The following is a 22,697-nucleotide window of genomic DNA, read 5'->3' as shown; positions in this document are numbered from 1 at the left end:
TGACGTATATTCTCTTTTTGTTAACTTATATTGAACAATAAAGTTGTATTGTATTGTAAAGTGACAATGGTCTAAGGGGACACCCTACAGMGGATGACACTGCAGCAGGCAGCAGAAATAATGTTTTTGTAAACAATGACTTGGCACAACTTGTGCTCTAGATTTTGTCTCTGAGAATGAGTTGAAATAATTATGTTTTCACAATCAGTTGAGCATGAAATAAGGAAGTAAGATTATAAGTGAGACCAGGGTCTCTCAGTAACACATTCACCTGACATATTGTTACAAACTGTTATAAACCAATAATACCATACATAAACTGAGATGCTACAAGTAATTTTAACTTTATTCCAGTTATTAAAACACACTATAGCGTCATAAAAAAGCACAGCTATTTCTGAGCAGACTACATAAGTCTCTCCTTACATAAGTKATTTRCTTTGTTWACTGACTTTGTCATGGCAACTCACCGGGGATGGAGGAGGGCATTGAGCGTTCTATCAACAAGAAATGTTGGGGTTGTTTGTGGGGTGATGAGAGAGAGGGCAGATGGGATGCCTATTCCCACCCACTCTGTTTAAAGAATGCTTTAGGTGTCTAGATATTACTTCTGGAGGTGACTTTGTTATGACGGCCCATTGTAGAGTGGTGTAGTCAATAGCCACAATAGCAACAGTGTAACTAAGGATGGGGAGAAGAGTACAGCCTTAGATTTTAGGTTATAGACACGTATATAGTTGCACAGTGTCGTGCTGAGCTCACAAGGCAGTTTAGATTTTAATCAATATTAAAAACCATGTTGAAGCTGCTCCCCTCTCCCCATAGAACAGAAAATATGTTTAAAAAAAAAAAATATATATATATATATATATATTATACAAATAAAGATTTTACTTAAGGAAGTTGTATGTTTTTATTTAAATGACCAGAACGGAATTTTACAGACTGTCCCCCTGGTCAGATAAAACAACCTGTTCAATAATAAAACAATGTTTCTACAAAGGCTGACTGTCAATCACTTGATAACTTACCACATTGTAGAGCAGTCAAAGTTGACTAACAGCCATTTGTGTGGGTTGAAATTGAATGAGTCTGCAAACTGAAAAAGATAAAAGAGTCGGCCATTCAAATCAGCTGATTTCGACCCAAATGTACAGGTCACCCTCATAATACACAAGCCATTTTTTTCCATTTAATTGTAGGAAAACCGTGGTCTTAGAATATATTTGATTTGTCAAAGCCCCTTGCTGCCATCACTAGGTTTGCACTGACTGCAGCTGGCCTACCACCCCAACAGATAACAATATTTCACTAGGATGGCTCCAAATATATGGCGTACGCAGCATATCTAACACCTAGGCAACCTTTATTTGAAATGCTAAATAGAGCATCTTGCACAATAACTCCATTGTCACCACCTTGGTTCCTCAAAGAGAGAAATCTCCAGTCTCATCTATTTGCTCTCTATCGCTGCATTTCTAATATCCTTCCCATCTGCCTTCACAGATGCAATAAAAGCAAGCAGCAATAGGAGACAATATCAATCAGAGGGGCTCGTGCCCAGTTGTTACCATGCTGACAGATGCAGGAGCCTGCCTATCACTCATATCCTAGCAACCAGCCTCAGCTGCTGAGGGAGCGGTGTGCCTGACTGCCTGTCATTCAGGTGTGTGTGTGTGTGTGTGTGTGTGTGTGTGTGTGTGTGTGTGTGTGTGTGTGTGTGTGTGTGTGTGTGTGTGTGTGTGTGTGTGTGTGTGTGTTGGTGTGTGTGGTGTGTGTGTGTGGTGTGTGCACGCCCTCCTCTACTACATCCCTGCCCCCCACCCCCACCCCACCCCACTCTGCCAACTTGTCTTGAACTGTGTCGCTAATAAACAGTGATATTTCTTGGACGAGGAGAGCAGCGGGGTTTCATCTAAAGGTCTGATGATGCCTGAGGAAATTACTTTAGCCTTATCTGTGCTCTCAGTGTGGCTCTCCACTCGGCTTCGCTCGGCTGGAGAGACGCATGCTGTTCAAAAGGTCAACGGATGCTTTTCTAATTTCCTACCAATTTTTGGGCATATTACTCATTCTAGCACACTTCCCTCTTGACAGTCAAATTAAGTTATTATCAAACACAAATTATAATGGGTGTAAATACAAGTATGTTCACTGACAATTTAACTGGAAGTGTGTGTGTGTGTGTGTGTGTGTATTTGTGGCTGGTTTCTAACCTCAATGCCATTCAACAGGGGTCTGAATTCAGGACAGATAAAGGAACTCCCAGCATATGCAGCATCAATGTGCATCCAGATTTTCTCTGCATTACCTGAGACAAAAATACAAATGTGTAGAACCAGTAGTACAGAAACACACAGAGCTGGTCCTGAGACATGGCTGTACAGTAGATTCCTATGTCTTTATKAGTCTACAACCATGTGTCGGTGCTAATAGACAGCCATTATGAATGTGTTAATAATGCTTTGAGAATCATACTTACATATGGGCCCAAGTTCAGTAATGTGATCAAATGCACATGAGGGAGTGGTCCCAAGAGTAGCACAGAACTAAATGAAAGAACAAAAATCAACAACTCATAAAGTAACATCTTCATGACAACAATGAGTGAGGTGTACTGTATTATGATGGTCGAACAAAGGGCTCTAGCATAACTGAAAATATAATGCCATAATACTTGAACGATATGATAATCATACCTGTAATTTCCTCCTCTATAGACAGCCATAGAAAGAGATTTGTCCATTCAGATAAACACTGTGATTAGGACATCTTTGTCTGTCGGGAGACAGACTAGGCCAGTATAGTAATCATTTACAGATACTGATCTCCTGGCGTTTATCATGGGTTAACAAGATCCAGTTTAATTTGGTTTGGCAGAGGAGGCGATTACAATTAACAGTTCATGCTATTTAGGCCTCAGGGCATGGTACACACAAACAGCAGTGGACGGGGAGAGGAAGATGGGAGAAAGATGTAATTCACCGTTCAACTGTTGCCACTGTGAGTCTATGTGTGGGTTCTAGGGCTAGACTGTTGTTTCAATACGCATGTTCTTTCTGGAAATATACAGTACATTATATTCATAAGAGTGTGTTTGTGGACTGTATTGGACTATTGGTTATTTGTGATTGACTATTGACTATTGTCTGGACAGTTGATTGTGGCATATTCTTTATAATAAGGGGAAAATGAATGTGTCCATTCTAAGTGACAATCTGCCGCRTCAAAGCTTGTCCATGTAAATGGACGTGTGTTCTGTTCTTACATAGAAGGGGATGAGTGTTTTCTGTTCTTACAATTTGTGATTGTATCGCATACAGTGCCTTGCAAAAGTATTCACCCCCTTGGCGTTTTTCCTATTTTGTTGCATTACAACCTGTAATTAAAATTTATTTTTATTTGGATTTCATGTAATGGACATACACAAAATAGTCCAAATTGGTGAAGTGAAAAGAAAAAATAACTTGTTTCCAAAAATTCAAAAGAATTCAAAACGGAAAAGTGGTGTGTGAATATGTATTCACCACCTTTGCTATGAAGCCCCTAAATAAGATCTGGTGCAACCAACTACCTCCAGAAGTCACATAATTAATTAAATAAAGTCCACCTGTGTGCAATCTAAGTGTCACATGATCTGTCACATGATCTCAGTATATATACATCTGTTCTGAAAGGCACCAGAGTCTAAGCAAGGGGCACCACCAAGCAAGCGGCACCATGAAGACCAAGAAGCTCTCCAAACAGGTCAGGGACAAGGATGCGGAGAAGTACAGTTCAGGGTTGAGTTACAAAAAAAATATCAGAAACTTTGAACATCCCACGGAGCGCCATTAAATCCATTATTAAAAAATGGATAGAATATGGTACCACAACAAACCTGCCAAGAGAGGGCCGTCCACCAAAACTCACGGACCAGGCAAGGAGGGCATTAATCAGAGAGGAAACAAAGAGACCAAAGATAACCCTGAAGGATCTGCAAAGCTCCACAGCGGAGATCGGAGTATCTGTCCATAGGACCACTTTAAGCCGTACACTCCACAGAGTTGGGCTTTACGGAAGAGTGGCCAGAAAAAAAGCCATTGCTTAAAGAAAAAAATAAGCAAACATGTTTGGTGTTCACCAGAAGGCCTTTGGGAGACTCCCCAAACATATGGAAGAAGGTACTCTGGTCAGATGAGACTAAAATGTAGCTTTTTGGCCATCATGGAAAACGCTATGTCTGGCGCAAACCCAACACCTCTCATCACCCCGAGAACACCATTCCCACAGTGAAGCATGGTGGTGGCAGCATCATGCTGTGGGGATGTTTTTCCATCGGCAGGGACTGGGAAACTGTTCAGAATTGAAGGAATGATGGATGGTGCTAAATACAGGGAAATTCTTGAGGGAAACCGGTTTCAGTCTTCCAGAGATTTGAGACTGGGACGGAGGTTCACCTTCCAGCAGGATAATGACCCTAAGCATACTGCTAAAGCAACACCCAAGTGGTTTAATGGGAAWCATTTAAATGTCTTGGAATGGCCCAGACCTCAATCCAATTGAGAATCTGTGGTATGACTTAAAGATTGCTGTACACCAGCGGAACCCATCCAACTTGAAGGATCTGGAGCAGTTTTGCCTTGGCAAAAATCCCAGTGGCTAGATGTGCCAAGCTTATAGAGACATATCCCAAGAGACTTGCAGCTGTAATTGCTGCAAAAGGTGGCTCTACAAAGTATTGACTTTGGGGGGGGTGAATAGTTATGCATGCTCAAGTTCTGTTTTTTTGTCTTATTTCTTGTTTGTTTCACAATAAAAAATATTTTGCATCTTCAAAGTGGTAGGCATGTTGTGTAAATCAAAATGATACAAACCCCCTAAAAATTATTATTATTGGTACCATTTGAAAGGAAACACTTTTAAGTTTGTGGAAATGTGAATTGAATGTAGGAGAATATAACACAATAGATCTGGTAGAAGAAAATACAAAGAAAAAAACAACCTTTCTTTTTCTACCACCATCTTTGAAATGCAAGAGAAAGGTCATAGTTCACTCTGGTTGTAATTCTGATGGTGTCCACAAACAGTGTATGTGCAAAGGTTCAGACGGATAACTTGAAGAATGAGTGAACTACATGACATTTAGTGTGAAGTCCCCAGGTACATTTGGGCAAATCGTGAAGGAGACATTCGCATTCATATTCCATTTTTCAGCAAGAATATCGCCAAATCTGTATATTTGGACTTTGATTTAGCTTTTCAAGTATTAGTATCCATATTATAAGTTCAACATTTGCAAAACAACCAGTTTTCATAACTTCATAACTCTGAATATCCTTATAATTTTTGTCCAAAATGATAAGGCATGCTATCATACAAGGTTAGTAGCTACATTTTACAACATATACATGGATACTCCCGTAAAGCCCAGCTCATTGGCTATCTAGCTAGCTTTGTTTGACCCTGATTGGTCCTTATTTGACAAAGATACAGTCGTTCAAGTGATGGCCGCCCGAATCATTGACGTTTCATGAAGGCATCGCMCTCTGACCAAATATGGTGTCCTATAGGATATACTACACCCCTAATGAAATAGTGAAGTCTTGTTACCTTCTAGGATCTCTGAGGAATAGATACGAACGTGATTTGACTCGTTGAAACAACGTTTAGGGTGAGATTTTCACAGATTCCTTTCTCTGCAAATTGAACGAGTGGAAATACAAAATCGATCGTGCATGCTATATGGACCTTTTTAGGATATGAAAAAGGATTTTATCTAACAAAACAACATTTCATGTTATCTCTGGGACCCTTTGGATGATAAATCAGAGCAAGATTTCAGAATGTAAGTGCACATTTCACCTTTCATTTCATTTATCAAACCTATCGTGGTGAAAAATGTGTTTTGTTGTTAGGAGCTCTCCTCAAACAATAGCATGGCATTTTTTCACAGTAATAGCTACTGTAAATTGGACAGTGCAGTTATATTAACAAGAATTTAAGCTTTCAGCCGATATAAGACACTTATATGTACCGACATTTGTTGTTTCTCTACAATCTGCGATCTTGACATAACGCGCTGCATGATTTACAACTGTCCCATTGATGGAACGCTGATCCTTAATTATAAGGCAGCAAAATAGGAAAACTGCCAAGGGGGTGAATACTTTCGCAAGCCACTGTACTGTAGAAGGGGATGAGTGTGTTCTGTTCTTACGTAGAAGGGGATGAGTCCTGCAGCCTTGTCTTCCTGTATCATTCTCCGGAGGGTCTCTCCCTGGACAGCATACTTGTCTGACTGCTCAGTCGGAATCTTCTTCATCCTCACTCCGGCAATCATACCTGCTCGTTCCACCGAGCAATGAGCCTGTTCAAAGAGAGTATAGTAGAGTTAACACAGGTGACTTCAAGATAGCCAACTATGTCACAAACCAAAAAGAGTAGATGATATACATGTAGATCACTTCAAGAAATTGAACAACGTCAGACCAAAGAGAGTAGAGCGCCCAAGATAGCCAACAATATAACAGCCCAAAGAGAGATAATGATTTTGGTGACTTAAAGACAGCCAACATCGTCACGGCAACCAGACTTAAGCAAGATCATGATAATAGGTTATTTTACAGCATTCTAAATTATCAGTCTATCTCGGCATATAGTACTGTACATTTGGCCAAAGATTAAATAATGTTTGTAGTCCGTCCATCAAGTAAGACGTTAAAGTACCAGTTGTACTGTGTAACGTCACGGCTATTTTCCTCTTCCCCATAAAGGCCAGTGTTGTCCTAGGGGCAGAGCAATAATCTAATCCCATCCTGCTCAGGTCAACAGAGCAGACCTAGCATGACTGTGCTGCCTGACAAACAGACCCATATTACAAGAAAGGCTTACCAAGAAAAACGTACAAAATGACTAATTCAAGGCAGAGAGGAGTTGGAGAAAGCTACAAAAAAAGCAGAGATGTATTTATTTTAGCTCACTTTAATCCATTGTACAGGATGCAAAAAGGTGATGTCTCCCTCAGAGTGACCAGACCATTGCACTTACCTCCTATCTAGTGGCCCATTGAAACAAAACAATATAGGGGTCTCCCGAGTGGGGCAGCAGTCTAAGGCACTTGGAGGTTTTGGCCGCTGGGGCTTTACTTGGCTCATCGCGCTTTAGTGACTCCTTGTGGCAGGCCAGGTGCCTGCGGGCTGACCCCGGTCACCAGTTGAACGGTGTTTCTTCTGACACATTGGTGTGGCTGGCTTCCAGGTTAAGCTGGCGGGTGTTAAGGAGCGAGGTTAGGCGGGTAATGTTTCGGAGGGTGCATGACTCCACCTTCGCCTCTCGCGAGCCCATTGGGGAGTTGCAGCGATGAGACAAGATTGAAAATGGGGGAGAAAAAGGGGGTAAAAAATATATATACAAAAAATGAATAATAATAATAATAAACACAACAATATAAAACAATTATGATGATAATATATTTCAAGGTAATTGGCAAATTATAGCACCAAATAATACTAATAATAATGTGCATTTGAGCATGTACAGTATATGACATTTGTAGTGCTACAATTAATGAAGCTTTGATTAACAAGACATTATTTATCTTATCATTAGTATTATTTTGTACTAGAATTTGCCATTTACCTTGAATCATATTATCATTATTATTATTTGACATTGTTGAGTCTCAATGGGCCACAAGGCTATACATAAGTGCAATGGTCAGGTCACTGAAGAAGACGTCATCGTCCGGGCTCTGGCTGGGCCACTCAAGGACATTCAGAAACTTGTCACGAAGCCACTCCTCCGTTGTCTTGGCTGTATGCTTAGGGTTGTTGTCCTGCTGGAAGGTGAACCTTCGCCCCAGTCTGAGGTCCTGAGCGCTTTGGAGCAGATTTTCATCAAGGATCTCTCTGTACTTTGCTCTGTTCATCTTTCCCTCAATCCAGACTAGTCTCCCAACCCCTGCCATTGAAAAACATTCCCACAGCATGATGCTGCCACCACCATGCTTCACTGTAGGGATGGTATTGGCCAGGTGATGAGCAGTGCCTGGTTTCCTCCAAACATGACTCTTGGCATTCAGGCCAAAGAGTTCAATCTTGGTTTCATCAGACCAGAGAATCTTGTTTCTCATGGTCTGAGAGTCTTTAGGTGCCTTTTGGCAAACTCCAAGTGGGCTGTCTTGTGCCTTTTCCTGAGGAGTGGCTTCCGTCTGGTAACTCTACCATAAAGGCCTGCTTGGTGGAGTGCTGCAGAGATGGTTGTCCTTCTGGAAGGTTCTCCCATCTCCACAGAGGAACTCTGGAGCTCTGTCAGAGAGACCATTGGGTTCTTGGTCACCTCCCTGACCAAGGTCCTTCTCCCTTGATTGCTCAGTTTGGCCGGGTGGCCAGCTCTAGGAAGAGTCTTGGTGGTTCCAAACTTCTACATTTAAGAATGATCGAGGCCACAGTGTTCTTGGGGATTTTCAATGCTGCAGACATTTTTTGGTACCCTTCCCCAGATCTGTTCCTCGACACAATCCTGTCCCGGAGCTCTACAGACAATTAATTCGACACCATGGCTAAGTTTTTGCTCTGACATGCACTGTCAACTGTTGGACTTTATATAGACAGGTGTGTGCCGTTCCAAATCATGTCCAATCAATTGAATTTACCACAGGTGAATTCCAATCAAGCTGTAGAAACCTCTCAATTTAAAGTCTCATAGCAAAGGATCTGAATACTTATGTAAATAAGTTTTTTTTATATATATATATATATATATATATATANTAAATAAGTTTTTTTTATATATATATATATATATATATATATATATATATATATATATATATAGACATTTGCAAACATTTCTAAAAACCTGTTTTCGCTTTGTCATTATGGGTTATTATGTGTAGATTGATGAGGGAAAATTTTATTTAATCAATTTTAGAACAAGGCTTTACGTAACAAAATGTGGAAAAAGTGAGGGGGTCTGAATACTTTCCTAATGCACTGTATATCATATTTTAAACAATAGATAAAGAGGAACTAATACCCAAACTTATAACGATAAAAAACAAACATTTGTTTATTATTTTGTGAATTATTCCCTCTTTATCTATTGGTTAATAACTAAAACGCACCTGCATTACGGTGGGACTGATTGGGTTAAAGTGCTCTATAGTGCTCATCTAGTTTTGTGGCCTGACCTGTTCAGGGTAGGAGTAGGATTAATAAGAGTAAGAGTAGAAACCTGACCTGTTCAGGGTAGGAGTAGGATTAATAAGAGTAAGAGTAGNTTAATAAGAGTAAGAGTAGAAACCTGACCTGTTCAGGGTAGGAGTAGGATTAATAAGAGTAAGAGTAGAAACCTGACCTGTTCAGGGTAGGAGTAAGATTAATAAGAGTAAGAGTAGAAACCTGACCTGGTCGGAGGAGTAGGCCACCAGTTTGGAGGTAATGCCAGTCTCTGGACGCTGTGGGTCACTGGCCAGGATCATTCTGACCGCCCTGGAGCGGGCAGCTAGGAGAGCCACTAGAGTCGCTTCACTGGCCGTACCCTTCAGAAAGACAGAGGAAAGTAAGTGGGGTGACTTTCAATGACTTCAGTCAAACCTGTAGGCCTTGCAACATGTACCTCATCTGGTGTCATAGGGAGGGTCCAGAAAAACTGTCTCGGGAAGTCTGGTTAGATGAGATACCCAGTGCAAAATGTTCTATAAAACACGTACATTACATGTCAAATCTGCTCCATACAAACCTGATGGTTTTCAAAGAACTTTTGTTCTTTGCTGAGGCTATTCATATGCACAGCCATTCTAAGCATCATCAATGTCTATTGAGTCAGCTTGTTGTGCTGTTAGAATATCCTTTGATCCTATCTGCTAGCCTGCCTGTTAACAATAATGTCCACACCTTAATGACTGAAAATAACTGATATGTCTCAGACAGCCACAAGTCATTGTACAACTATTATCTAGGAAATTGTATGCGGCACAACGAATGTTCAGATTGATAATAWRGKMCYWTATTATCAATCTGAACATTCGTTGTGCCGCATACAATTTCCTAGATAATAGTTGTACAATGACTTGTGGCTGTCTGAGACATATCAGTTATTTTCAGTCATTAAGGTGTGGACATTATTGTTAACAGGCAGGCTAGCAGACTCCTGAACTATTGGAAATATCAAGTTAGATCACGTAAATCAATCCATCCTGATTTTTACAATGGTGTGAAGTGGCGCTCTGGCTGTGGAGGTTTCAGGAAGGAGGCAGCCGACAAGTTGGCATGGTGTAAAACTCAGGATGAGGGTGTTTAGTCTATTAACAGGGAGTAAATAATAAAGCCGTCAAAAATATACACTAACACTGCGCTGTCAAATAACCTAAACAAGACCTCAATCATGCCTGCATGGGGCTCCCGACTGGCGCAGCGGTCTAAGGCACTGCATCTCAGTGCAAGAGGCATCACTACATTCCCTGGTTTGAATCCAGGCTGTATCACATCCGGCTGTGATTGGGAGTCCCATAGGGCGGCGCACAATTAGCCCAGCGTCGTCCAGGTTCGGCCGGGGTAGGTCGTCATTGTAAATAAGAATTTGTTCTTAACTGACTTGCCTAGTTAATTAAATAAAGGATGCATACTGACCTTAACCCTGTCTGCCTGTCTAGTAGATGAATGACAGATATTAAATAGGATACCAATCATTAATCAACATGTTTAATAAAAAGGGCCTACATGAACATAGGCTCCAAATCATCATGACCATCTTCAGGTAATGCATTTGACATTACATACTGTAATTAGGCTATACACTTTTAAATAATATTGTAGAACCATGCCTAAAGCATTAAAAACCCAGGATACATATTTCTCTCCCCGATGGTATTTAGCAACATTGCATTACCCAACACCACAAGATAATTGGCACTCCCGAACACAGCTTGTTTGACAGACCCCCAACCTGAGCATGGTCAAAAGGAAAAAACAATTCACCTCTTCAAATTCAAGGATTAAAGTAATTGTCCAGTGAAAATCTCCCTTTTAAAATTTCAGATTCTGTTAACTTATACCCAAATGTTGTTGACTCATCCTATACTTGTATTTGTGGCCAAGGCAGGAATTGGAGAAAAAACTCCTCAAACTTGTGTCACAAAGAGACCGTTTCAAAAATGCTTGCTATTTCCTCATAGAAGATGATATCATCCTCATACCAAATCTTTCCAGTCTCCTGAGGGAGAATATGCATTATCGTTTCCTCTTCACGACTGTCACTGGGTTTTTTGACCAAAGAAACTCATTGGTGTTTTGGACACCAAGGAAGTTGAAGCTCTCAACCTGCTCCACTACGTCCACGTCGATGAGAATGGGGGCGTGCTCGGCCCTCCTTTTCCTGTAGTCCACGATCATCTCCTTTGTCTTGATCACGTTGAGGGAGAGGTTGTTATCACTGCCAGGTCTRTGACCTCCTCCCTATAGGCTGTCTCATCGTTGTCGGTGATCAGGCCTACCAATGTTGTGTCGTCGGCAAACTTAATGATGGCGTGTTGGAGTTGTGCTTCGCCATGCAGTCATGAGTGAACAGGGAGTACAGGAGGGGACTGAGCATGCACACCTTAGGGGCCCCCGTGTTGATGATCAGCGTGGCAGATGTGTTGTTACTTAACCTTACCACCTGGGGGCGGCCCGTCAGGAAGTCCAGGATCCAGTTGCAAAGGGAGGTGTTTAGTCCAATGGTCCTTAGCACAGTGATGAGCTTTGAGGGCACTCTGTGTTGAACGCTGAGCTGTGGTCAATGAATAGCATTCTCATATTGGTATTCCTTTTTTCCATGTGGGAAAGGGCAGTGTTAAGTGCAATATAAATTGTTTCATCTGTGGATCTGTTGGTGCGGTATGCACATTGCAGTGGGTCTAGGGTTTCTGGGATAAGGACCAGCCTTTCAAAGCACTTCATGGCTACAGACATGAGTGGGTCGATAGTCATTTGGGCAGGTTACCTTGGTGTTCTTGYACACAGGGACTATGGTGGTCTGCTTGAAACATGTAGGTATTACAGACTCGGTCAGGAACAGGTTGAAAATGTCAGTGAAGACACTTGCCAGTTGGTCAGCACATGCTCAGAGTGCACGCCCTGGTTATCCATCTGGCCCTGCGGCCTTGTAAATGTTGACCTGTTTAAAGGTCTTACTCACATCTGCTACGCAGAGTGTGATCACATAGTCGTCCGGAACAGTTGGTGCTCTCATGCATGCTTCAGTGTTGCTTTTCCCTCGAAGCGTGCATAGATGTCATTAAGCCCGRCTGGTAGGCTTGTGTCACTGGGCAGCTCGCGGCTGTGCTTCCCTTTGTAATCCGTAATAGTTTGCAAGCCCTGCCATATCCGACGAGCGTCGGAGCCGGTGTAGTAGGATTCAATCTTAGTCCTGTATTGACGCTTTGCCTGTTTGATGGTTTGTCGGAGGGCATAGTGTGATTTCCTATAAGCGTCCGGGTTAGAGCCCTCTCCTTGAATGCGCCAGCTGTACCCTTTAGCTCAGTGTGGATGTTGCCTGTAATCCGTGGCTTCTGGTTGGGGTATGTACGTACGGTCACTGTGGGGACAACGTCTTCGCTGCACTTATTGATGAAGCCAGTGACTGATGTGGTGTACTCCTCAATGCCATCGGAAGAATCCTGGAACATATTATAGTCTGTGCTAGCAAAACAGTCCTGTAGCTTAGCATCTGCGTCATCTGACCCTCCATATTGAGCGAGTCACTGGTACTTCCTGCTTTAGTTTTTGCTTGTAAGTAGGAATCAGGAGGATAAAGTTATGGTCAGATTTGCCAAATGGAGGGCGAGGGAGAGCTTTGTACTCGTCTCTGTGTGTGGAGTAAAGGTGGTCTAGAGTTTTTTTCCTGTGGTTGCACATCTAACATGCTGGTAGAAATGAGGTAAAACGGATTTAAGATTCCCCACATTAAAGTCCCCGACTACTAGGAGCGCCGCCTCTGGATGAGCATTTTCTTGTTTGCTTATGGCCTTATACAGCTCGTTGAGTACGGTCTTAGTGCCAGCATCGGTTTGTGGTGGTAAATAGACAGCTACAAAAAATATAGATGAAACCTCTTTTGGTAAATACTGTGGTCTACTGCTTATCATGAGATACTCGACCTCAGGCGAGCAAAACCTTGAGACTTCCTTAATATTATATTTAGTTCACCAGCTGTTATTGACAAATCGACACAGACCGCCAGCCCCTGTCTTACCGGAGGCAGCTGTTCTATCTTGTCGATGCACGGAAAATCCAGCCAGCTGTATGTTATCCATGTCGTCATTCAGCCACGACTCAGTGAAACATAAGATATTACAATTTTTACAGCACTCCACTCGCATTAATATTTTTAATGACCAGCATACACCCACACCCTTCTGTTGTTGGGGTACGCCGCCCATACCCTTCCAACACCTAAAAACAGCTTTCTAACATACTTCATTAAACATTTTTGGAAGGAAAACTATTTCACTCATATTGTAATTAATTATAGGTCATATTACATATACATCTGGAAACACTGCACCATTATGTTGGTCAATTTGCATCAATTCCATAAAGTAGAAATAGCAAACATTAACAAAACATGTGCACTTTGTAATGATAACTTTAATCAACAAATCGCATGATTAGAAATTTAAAGAGCTAATATTAGCGGAGCAAACAAACAAATGGTTTTCTTGCTAAAACCAATGATGACTGTGTCCGAGGCTTTACTGATACCTTTGTAGCCTGAGCCTTGTTAGAGCAAGTCTAGAACACACATGTGCATGCCTTAGCCAGGATAGATTGGGTTTCTTTCCAATTCTTTCCATTTGTCAGTAATGAACAGGTCCGTCAGATAGTTGGGGAGGTTTCACATCATTAACTATACAGGCTATACAGAATAATGGAGCTAGACATACTGCTCACCCTGGACCAGGTCCTAATCCCCGACACTGGGAAGAGAAAAAGACTGCGATATAGAGGCCGAGGTGCAGGTACCCTGACAAAACTATGGCGGAGAGTAAATAAACCGTCTCTACCCTCMCTTCTATTGGCAAATGTACAATCAATGGAGAAGAAACGAGCTCCGTTCGAGACTATGGTGTATGTTTCTTGGTTAACAACAGGTGATGCACGATCTCTAATATTAAGGAAGTGTCGAGGTTCTGCTCGCCTGAGTTAAAATACCTCATGATAAGCTGTAGACCATACTATTTACCAAGAGAGTTTTCATCTATATCTTTCGTAGCAGTGAGGACAGACGCTGGGAGACGAAAAYCAAGTACAGGGAGTGAACATTTAATAAATAACCAACATAAAACAAACAAGGACATCGTCTGGACAGGGGAAACAGAACAACAATAATGCTGACAAGGGGATCAAACTGAGGAGCAGACAGATATTGGAGGGGCAATCAACAAAGTAATGGAGTCCAGGTGAGTCCAAAGAAGCGCTGATGCGCGTAACGATGGTGACAGGTGTGCGTAATGACGGGCAGGCATGACAGGACCCCCCCCCCAGGGGCACCACCTGACGTCCCACCTGGGGGAGCCTGACGGGCCGGCCGAGACATGGGACCCCGATGAGCCGGCTGAGGCGTGGGAGCCTGACGAGCTGGCTGAGGCGTGGTAGCCCGACGAGCCGACTGAGACATGATGTGGGGTGTGAGAGCCTGCCGAACCAACCGAGGCAAGGAAATCTCTTAAACAGATAAGGTGTGGAAAATTGACCAGCCAGCTGAGGCACCACCGGTTCCTTTGGCAGCAGCACCCGGACCCGATGTCACCAACAAAAACAACAACAAAAAACTCCCTGATGCTTCCAATATTGGTGTCAGCATTCTGTGAGGACAGACGCTGAGAGATGAGAAGCAAGTACAGAGAGTGAACATTTAATAAATAACCGACATAAAACAAACAAGGACAGTGCCTGGACAGGGGAAACATAACGACAATAATGCTGGATCAAGCTGAGGAGCAGACAGATATAGGAGGGGCAATCAACAAAGTAATGGAGTCCAGGTGAGTCCAAAGAAGCGTTGATGCGCGTAATGATGGTGACAAGTGTGCATAATGATGGGCAGCCTGGTGCCCTCGGTTGCCAGGAAGGGGGAGCGGGGGCAGGCGTGACAGTAGCTGTCCATTTACCACCACACACCAATGCTGGCACTACGACCACACTCAACAAGCTGTATAGGGCCATTAGCAAACAAGAAAATGCTCATCCAGAGGCGGCGCTCTTAGTGGCCGGTGATTTTTATGCAGGAAAACTAAAATTCATCTTACCTAATTTTTACCAGCATGTCACCTGTGTAACTAGAGATGAAAAAACTCTAGATCACCTTTGCTCCACACACAGAGACTCATACAAAGCTCTCCCTCACCCTCAATTTGGCAAATCTGACCATCATTTTATTCTCCTGATTCCTGCTTACAAGCAAAAACTCAAACAGGAAATACCAGTGAAGCGTTCAATATGGAAGTGAACCGATGAAGCAGATGCTATGCTACAGGACTGTTGTGCTAGCACAGACTGAAATATGTTCCGGGACTCATCCGATGGCATTGAGGAGTTTACCACATCAATCACCGGCATCATTAATAAGTGCATTGACAAAAATGTTTCCACAGTGACCGTACATACATATCCCAATCAGAAGTCATTGAWTACAGGCAACATCTGCACTGAGATAGAGGCTAGAGCTGCCGCTTTCAAAGAACGGGACACTAACCCGGACGCTTATAAGAAATGCAGCTACGCCCTCCGAAGAACCATCAACAGGCAAAGTGTTAATACAGGACTAAGATCGAATCTGACGCTCATCAGATCTGTCAGGGCTTGCAAACTATCACAGATTACAAAGGGTAGCCTATCAGACAAGCTAAATGKCTTCTATGCTTGCTTCAAGGCAAGCAACACTGAACCATGCATGAGAGCCCCAGCTGTTCCAGACGACTGTGTGATCTGTAGCCAATGTGAGGAAGAGCTTTAAACAGGTTAACATTCACAAGGCCGCAGGGCAAGACGGATTACCAGGACGTAAACTCAGTGCATGCACTGACCAGCTGGCAAGTATCTTCACTGACATGTTAAACCTCTCCCTGACCCAGTCTGTAATACCAACATGTTTCAAGTAGACCACCATAATCCCTGTGCCCAACAACGCCAAGGTAACCTGTCTAAATGACTACCGCCCCATAGCACTCACATCTGTAGCCATGACGTGCTTTGAAAGGTTGGTCATGGCTCACATCAACACCGTCATCCCAGACACCCTGGACTCACTCCAATTCCCCAACAGATCCACAGATGACYCAATCTCTATTGCACTCCACACTGCCCTTTCCCACTTACGTGAGAATGCTGTTCATTGACTACAGCTCAGCATTTAACACCATAGTCTCATCCAAGCTCATCACCCTGGGACTGAACACCTCCCTCTGCAACTGTATCCTGGAATTCCTGACGGGACACTCCCCAAGGTGGGGAGGGTAGGCAACAACACATCCGTCACGCTGACCCTCAACARGGGAGCCCCTCAGAGGTGTGTGCTTAGTCCCCTCCTGTTTTCCCTGTTCACCCACGACTGCGTGGCCGCACACAACTCCAACACKATCATTAAGTTTGCCGACGACACAACGGTGATAGGCTTGATCGCCGACAACGATGAGACAACCTATAGGGAGGAGGTCAGAGACCACACTCAATGTCAGCAAGACAAAGGAACTGATCGTGGACTACAGGAAACGGAGGGCCGAGCACGCCCCCATTCACATCGACAGGGCTGTAGTAGAGTGGGTCGAGAGCTTCAAGTTCCTCGGTGTCCACATCCCTAAGGAACTATCATGGTTCAAACACCAACACAGTCGTGACGAGAAAGCTGAAAAGATGTGTCTTTTTTTTTATATAGCTACACCATTGAGAGCATCTTGACTGGCTGCATCACTGCTTGGTATGGCAACTGCTTGGCATCCGACCACAASACGCTACAGAGGGTAGTGCGTATGGCCCAGTACTTGTGCCGAGCTCCCTGCCATCCAAGACCTCTATACCAGTTGGTGTCAGAGGAAAGCCCTAAAAATGGTTGAAGACTCCAGCCACCCAGGTCATAGACTGTTCTCTCGGCTACCGCATGGCAAGCGGTACCGTCGCACCAAGTCTGGAACCAACAGGCCCCTGAACAGATTCTACCCCCAAGCTATAAATAGTTATTTAAATAGTTAACAAAATAGCTACCCGAACTATCTGCATTGACCCTTTTAGCGCTAACGTTTTCTGCTACTGTTTACTATCTGTCACTTTATTCCTAATTACATGTACATATTTAATTTAATTACCTTGRACATCGACTCACTACTGGTACCCATTGTACAGTATATAGCCAACTTGTCGTTTCTCATTGTGTATCTGTTATTACTTTTATTATTATGTCCTTTATTTTTCAATTATTTCTCTATTTTCTTTCTCTCTGCATTGTTGGGAATGACCCGTAAGTAAGCATTCCACTGTTAGTCCACACATGTTGTTTACGAAGCATGTGACGAATACAATTTGATTTGACAGTATTATAATTTCACTCGCAATCATAAACGCAAATCTCACTCATTAGCTTCTGTTTTAATAAAACTGCTCCTAAATGCATCTCATATTCTTTCAAATGCTCCTCGGAACATGGTGCATCATGTGAGATGGCAACTTGTCACAGCTCTCATTCGGCTGGCAACAAGTGAGAGGAGGCCTATTTGTTGCCATAGTGAAGTGCACTTAAAACCCCAGCCATAAACAGAACACCCCTAGGATGAGCCATGCTCCTCGATTGCTTCAATAGAGGGCCAGCCTTAGGGCCAATTACAATATCTGTCAGCCTTCTCGCTCAGGCCTGCAGCCACCTCTCCTATTGCATGGCCTGGGCTGAGAACAGTCCTCTCAGGCTGCCACTGCTTGTAGTCCACAACGATAAAGAACGCTTTAGCACAACATGAAAAATACAGTAGCCCACAACCCCAAAGACAGCAACACAACACCACAGGACACACACACACAGCACACACACACACACCACACAACACACACACACACACACCACACACACAACACACACCACACACACACACACCACCACCACACACACACACACACACACACACACACACACACACACACCACACACAGCCAACAATCTTTGCTGGCAATATTAAAAAGGCAATTTCCTGCTGTTTATTGTGTTGTGAGGTGAAAAATATTACCAAAACAATATGAGAGACAATTGCTGGCAGCAGACAGAATCGTGAGGCAGTCAATTGCTTTATTTTCTAACATCCATTGTTTTTTAGGAGCTGTAAATATGGTTTTGACCCTACTGTGAATGCCATTGTCTGTACTTTTTTGATTTGTAATTGGACTGGATCATCCTTACTTGAAATATGACTGACAAATATCCATAATTATTATTTAAATTAATTGAGTAATTATATGTATTTGAAAGTACGCTGTTGAAATGCGCAATGAAGGATACTGGAAATAAAAACAATGCATTGTCTACCCCAAAGAAATGGTGGGTAGTTTTACCATACCTGGATGACGCCTCCTCCTTGTCCGGTGGTGTCCCGCGATGAAGGTCTTCTGGCCAGCTTGAGCATCTTCCCGAGCCAGTCCATCATGGATGTCTCCAGCTCTGTACACGCCGGGCTGGCAGCTACAGTAACATGGGTTAGAGACAGGGTCAACACACAGCTCTGTACACGCCGGGCTGGCAGCCTACAGTAACATGGGGTTAGAGACAGGGTCAACACACAGCTCTGTACACGCCGGGCCTGGCAGCCTACAGTAACATGGGGTTAGAGACAGGGTCAAACACACGCTTTGTACACGCCGGCTGGCAGCCTACAGTAACATGGGGTTTAGAGACAGGGGTCACACACACACAGCTCTGTACACGCCGGGCTGGCAGCCTACAGTAACATGGGGTTAGAGACAGGGTCAACACACAGCTCTGTACCAGCCGGGCTGGCAAGCCTACAGATAACGATGGGGGGGTCAACACACAGCTCTGTACACGCCTGGAATGGCAGCCTACAGTACGTGGAGTGACCACACCATTTGGACATGATGAGCGAAAAATGCTAATATCGGTCCATTGAATTGAATGGGATTTGTACCACAAATGCTAAAACATTAATATTTGGAAACAGTGCCATGGAATCTAAACCAAAGCATGGATTGCTGTCATACCTTGTCCATAAACTGCTTACAATGTAAGGAAGTGTTAAAAGAATTTAATTCCTATATGTTTATCAACCAATTCAATTAAAACACTCTGCCCATACATAAGAATTTGTAAGATACTTATCAGCATTAAATGGACAGAAACCAGTCTCAAAATCAATCAATCAATAGCGTTTATTCTCGAGAGTACTGACCCTAGTACAATTTACATCAGGTTATATAATAATAATGATGTCATAGGTTTTAAAATGTCCTTCCTCCTCTCGGATACAATGGCAGTACAGTTAGCGTTCTTATTTTGTCTGCCACCTGTTAGACAATCTGCAACTAACCCAAGGTCTCTCCCCTCCCTCGGTAGAGACAGAATTTCCTGTAAGGAACACATCATTCCAGCCTGTCTGAAGATAACTCCATTCTTTCTAACAAGGAACACATTATATTCAGCATTATGATTATAATAAGATTCATTCATCCATACAGTGACATAGTAGTATTCTGTTTAGTTATAATTCTAAGTCAAATGTATACATATTTTAGTCATTAAACACAAAAATCCCGTAACAGGAAGCCAATGTGTAATTTTGTAATTTGGGTGAACTATCCCTTTAATGTCTTAAAATGGTGATACTGTTCAAATCATATTCAAAAGAAAGAGAGAGGATGACAGAAACAGATGACAAGGTCATACATACCCAGGAGAATCCGATGCAACCAATAGCTCCAGACAGCATGTCTGCCAGCATGGCCGGGAAGGAGTTAGCCGTGGGGAAGTAGGCATAGAAGTACGGGCTGTGCCAGTGTGTCACCTTAACACAGAGAAAGAGTCGTATCAGGTAGCCTAGAGGTTAGGGGCCGGTTCAAATCCCAGGTGTAACCTGACGGAGAAAATCTGACAGGATGTGTGCTGGCAATCAGAGGTTTTCTGGTATCAAAGTCCTGCTAAATACCATGCCTTGCCATGGTGCCACTGAGCCCTTGAGCAAGGCACTTAACCCCTAAACTGCTCTAGCCCTTGAGCAAGGCAGTTAACCCGATAAACTGTTCCAGGCTGAATTCCCGTCTTGTGCCTGTGTGGGGCACCAAGCAAAAGGCTYCCAGTGTCCCTGTCTCCCTTACATGCTTTTCCCATGGTGAGTCATTCATTAGACTAACTGGGCTTATTCCACACTGTTAAAAGCAGAGGTGGTAGAGGAAAGAAAGATGATAATGATTGATAATGGAATAACGGCTTTCATGCTACAGCTAAGGAAAGAGTTTGGGTTGGGAGTCGGGGGTAGATAGATTGAAACTGATTGGTTTCTCTGGTGGTGAGATTATTGATGTGAGGTTAGTCATTCATTTAAAGTCTTTGAACGTTGCCATGTGAAAGGRCACAGAATGCGGGGCATTTTACAACCACTTGTAAAAACAACTATATGATTGATACGTGTCATATACAGTTCATGTGAGCTTTCATTAACTGATTGCTCAGTACAAACAACAAAGGACAATGGACTACCTTGTCTCGTTAGCAAAACGTTCAACACRGAAGCTCCTTACTGTACATCTTCTAAATGATTCCTAAACAACTGTCAACAGACCAGAACAAAATATTTAATTCCATATGCACCACCTATTCATAAGGAAGTATGCATAAGAGATTCACAACACCTTTATGAAACCTGTCATAATGAGCATTGCAGTATGATTAATAACAACAATTATAACACATTTATTCAATATAATTAATAATCTCTTGAAATAGATCTTTATTTATCCATTGTACAGTGGAAATGTGTATTCTTACTGCCATGGAAGAGGTTGGGAGCAACACAGGGTTAGCGGGTAGTGACTGTGTGCATTGAGTGTTGTGTATGTTCTCGTGATCGTTCAATGCAGCCGGATGCCACTGTGTAAACAACTCATTGGTATCATCAATATTATCATATTTAATTATGAACTTTTCACTGACGAAATCTGGGAGAAAGCGGATCTCCAATAACGGAGTACCTGACCCAGAGCAAGTTATGAAGGCCTTATGTATGCCACCTTCAAGCAAAGTGTTACTGTCATTTTATAGCTGTAATCACCCTTCAATCAATAGTCACCTCATCTATAACAATATAATAATCTTGGCCGCCTACCCCAGGCATGATGACCCTCTCAATGTCTTTGACCACGTCCTCGTAGGTTTCGGGCTCCTCAGGGGCCTCCTCAGGGATGAGYGACCGCAGGTACCCAGGCTCCACGTCGGGGTACACCGGCCTCTGCTCTATGTTCTCCAGGTAATCTGCTATCAGGTCTACCATCTCCTTCCCTCTCCTCCGGAACTCTGTAGCGTCCATTGTACAACTGGAACAGACAAATGTCCCACTTTATTGTCCCAACCTTTAGTAACAGTCCCATACACTTAATCCCTGAGTACATGCACGTACGTGCGTGCACACACACACATACACACACACAATTTAGCATAATGTATTATTAAGGGAAAGCCAGCCACGTTGTGGTCATCGACGCCTCGCTTTCTGGACAAACTAAACTTCTTTGCCCTGCTGCGAGGAAAACAACACTGAGCTGCAGACGTGGGCCCCTGCCACTCACGAGGACTGTGTGCTCCCAATCTACATGGCTAAAGCGAGTAAGACATTTAAGCCTTTTAACCCTCGCAAGGCTGCCGGCCCAGACGGCACCCCAAGCCATGTCCTCAAAGCATGCGCAGACCAGCTGGTTGAAGTGTTTACAGACATATTCAATCTCTTACTATCCCAGTCTGTTGTCCCCACTTGCTTCGAGATAGAAATGTCCCCACTTGCTTCCCTGTAGAAATTGGGACCTGGACTTCCTGATGGGCCAACCCTAGGTAGTGAAGGTAGGCTACAACACCTCCGCCACGCTGATCCTCAACACGTGGGCCCCTACAGGAGTGTGCGCCCAGCCCCCTCATGTCCTCCCTGTTCACCCACGCACGTCTCCAACTCAGTTTGCTGACTACATAACAGTGGTAGACCTGACTAGCAACAACGGCAAGACAGTCAACAGGGAGGAGGTGAGTGCCTTGGCAGACTGGTGCTAGGAAATAACCTCTCCCTTAACGTCAAAAAAACWAAGGATCTGATCGTGGACTACAGGAGACAGTAAAGATAGCAAGCCCCCATCCACATCTAGAGAGAGGGTCAAAAGCTTAAAGTTTCTCTGTGTGCACATTGCTGAGGACCTGAAATGGTCCCTTCACATGACACTCGGCCCCTAAGACCCTCACGAACTTCTACAGATGGACCATTGAGAACATCTTGTCAGGCTGTATCACCGCCTGGTACGGCATTTGCATCACCGTCCGCAATCTCAGGGCTCTCAAGAGGGTGGTGCGGTCAGCCCAACACACCATCGGGAGCACACTGCCTGCCCTACAGGACATCTACAGCACCCGGTGTCACAGAAAACACAGAATGGGCATCAACACTGTCACGTGACCCGAGTGGCTGGATGAGTGAGGTCAAATGACCT

The 22,697-nt window shown here is 43.4% G+C and overlaps 1 protein-coding gene across 1 annotated transcript in view; it reads right to left on the bottom strand.

Annotated features, from left to right (window-relative positions):
* Positions 1-22,697, bottom strand: part of ddc (dopa decarboxylase) — a 31,546-nt gene that overhangs the window by 7,134 nt on the left and 1,715 nt on the right. Inside the window, exons 2-9 of the mRNA XM_070443948.1 lie at positions 21,335-21,542; positions 19,900-20,017; positions 18,560-18,681; positions 9,389-9,523; positions 6,200-6,349; positions 2,483-2,549; positions 2,217-2,311; positions 1,032-1,099 (exon numbers count right to left, since the gene is read on the bottom strand). Of these exons, the coding sequence (XP_070300049.1) occupies positions 1,032-1,099; positions 2,217-2,311; positions 2,483-2,549; positions 6,200-6,349; positions 9,389-9,523; positions 18,560-18,681; positions 19,900-20,017; positions 21,335-21,542 (963 nt within the window). The remainder of the gene's footprint in view (positions 1-1,031; positions 1,100-2,216; positions 2,312-2,482; positions 2,550-6,199; positions 6,350-9,388; positions 9,524-18,559; positions 18,682-19,899; positions 20,018-21,334; positions 21,543-22,697) is intronic.

This window comes from Salvelinus sp. IW2-2015, linkage group LG6.1, assembly GCF_002910315.2.
Source record: "Salvelinus sp. IW2-2015 linkage group LG6.1, ASM291031v2, whole genome shotgun sequence".
Taxonomy (NCBI): Eukaryota; Metazoa; Chordata; class Actinopteri; order Salmoniformes; family Salmonidae; genus Salvelinus; species Salvelinus sp. IW2-2015.
The sequence above is the reverse complement of the archived record's forward strand: the minus strand, read 5'-3'. Positions and strand labels throughout refer to the sequence as shown.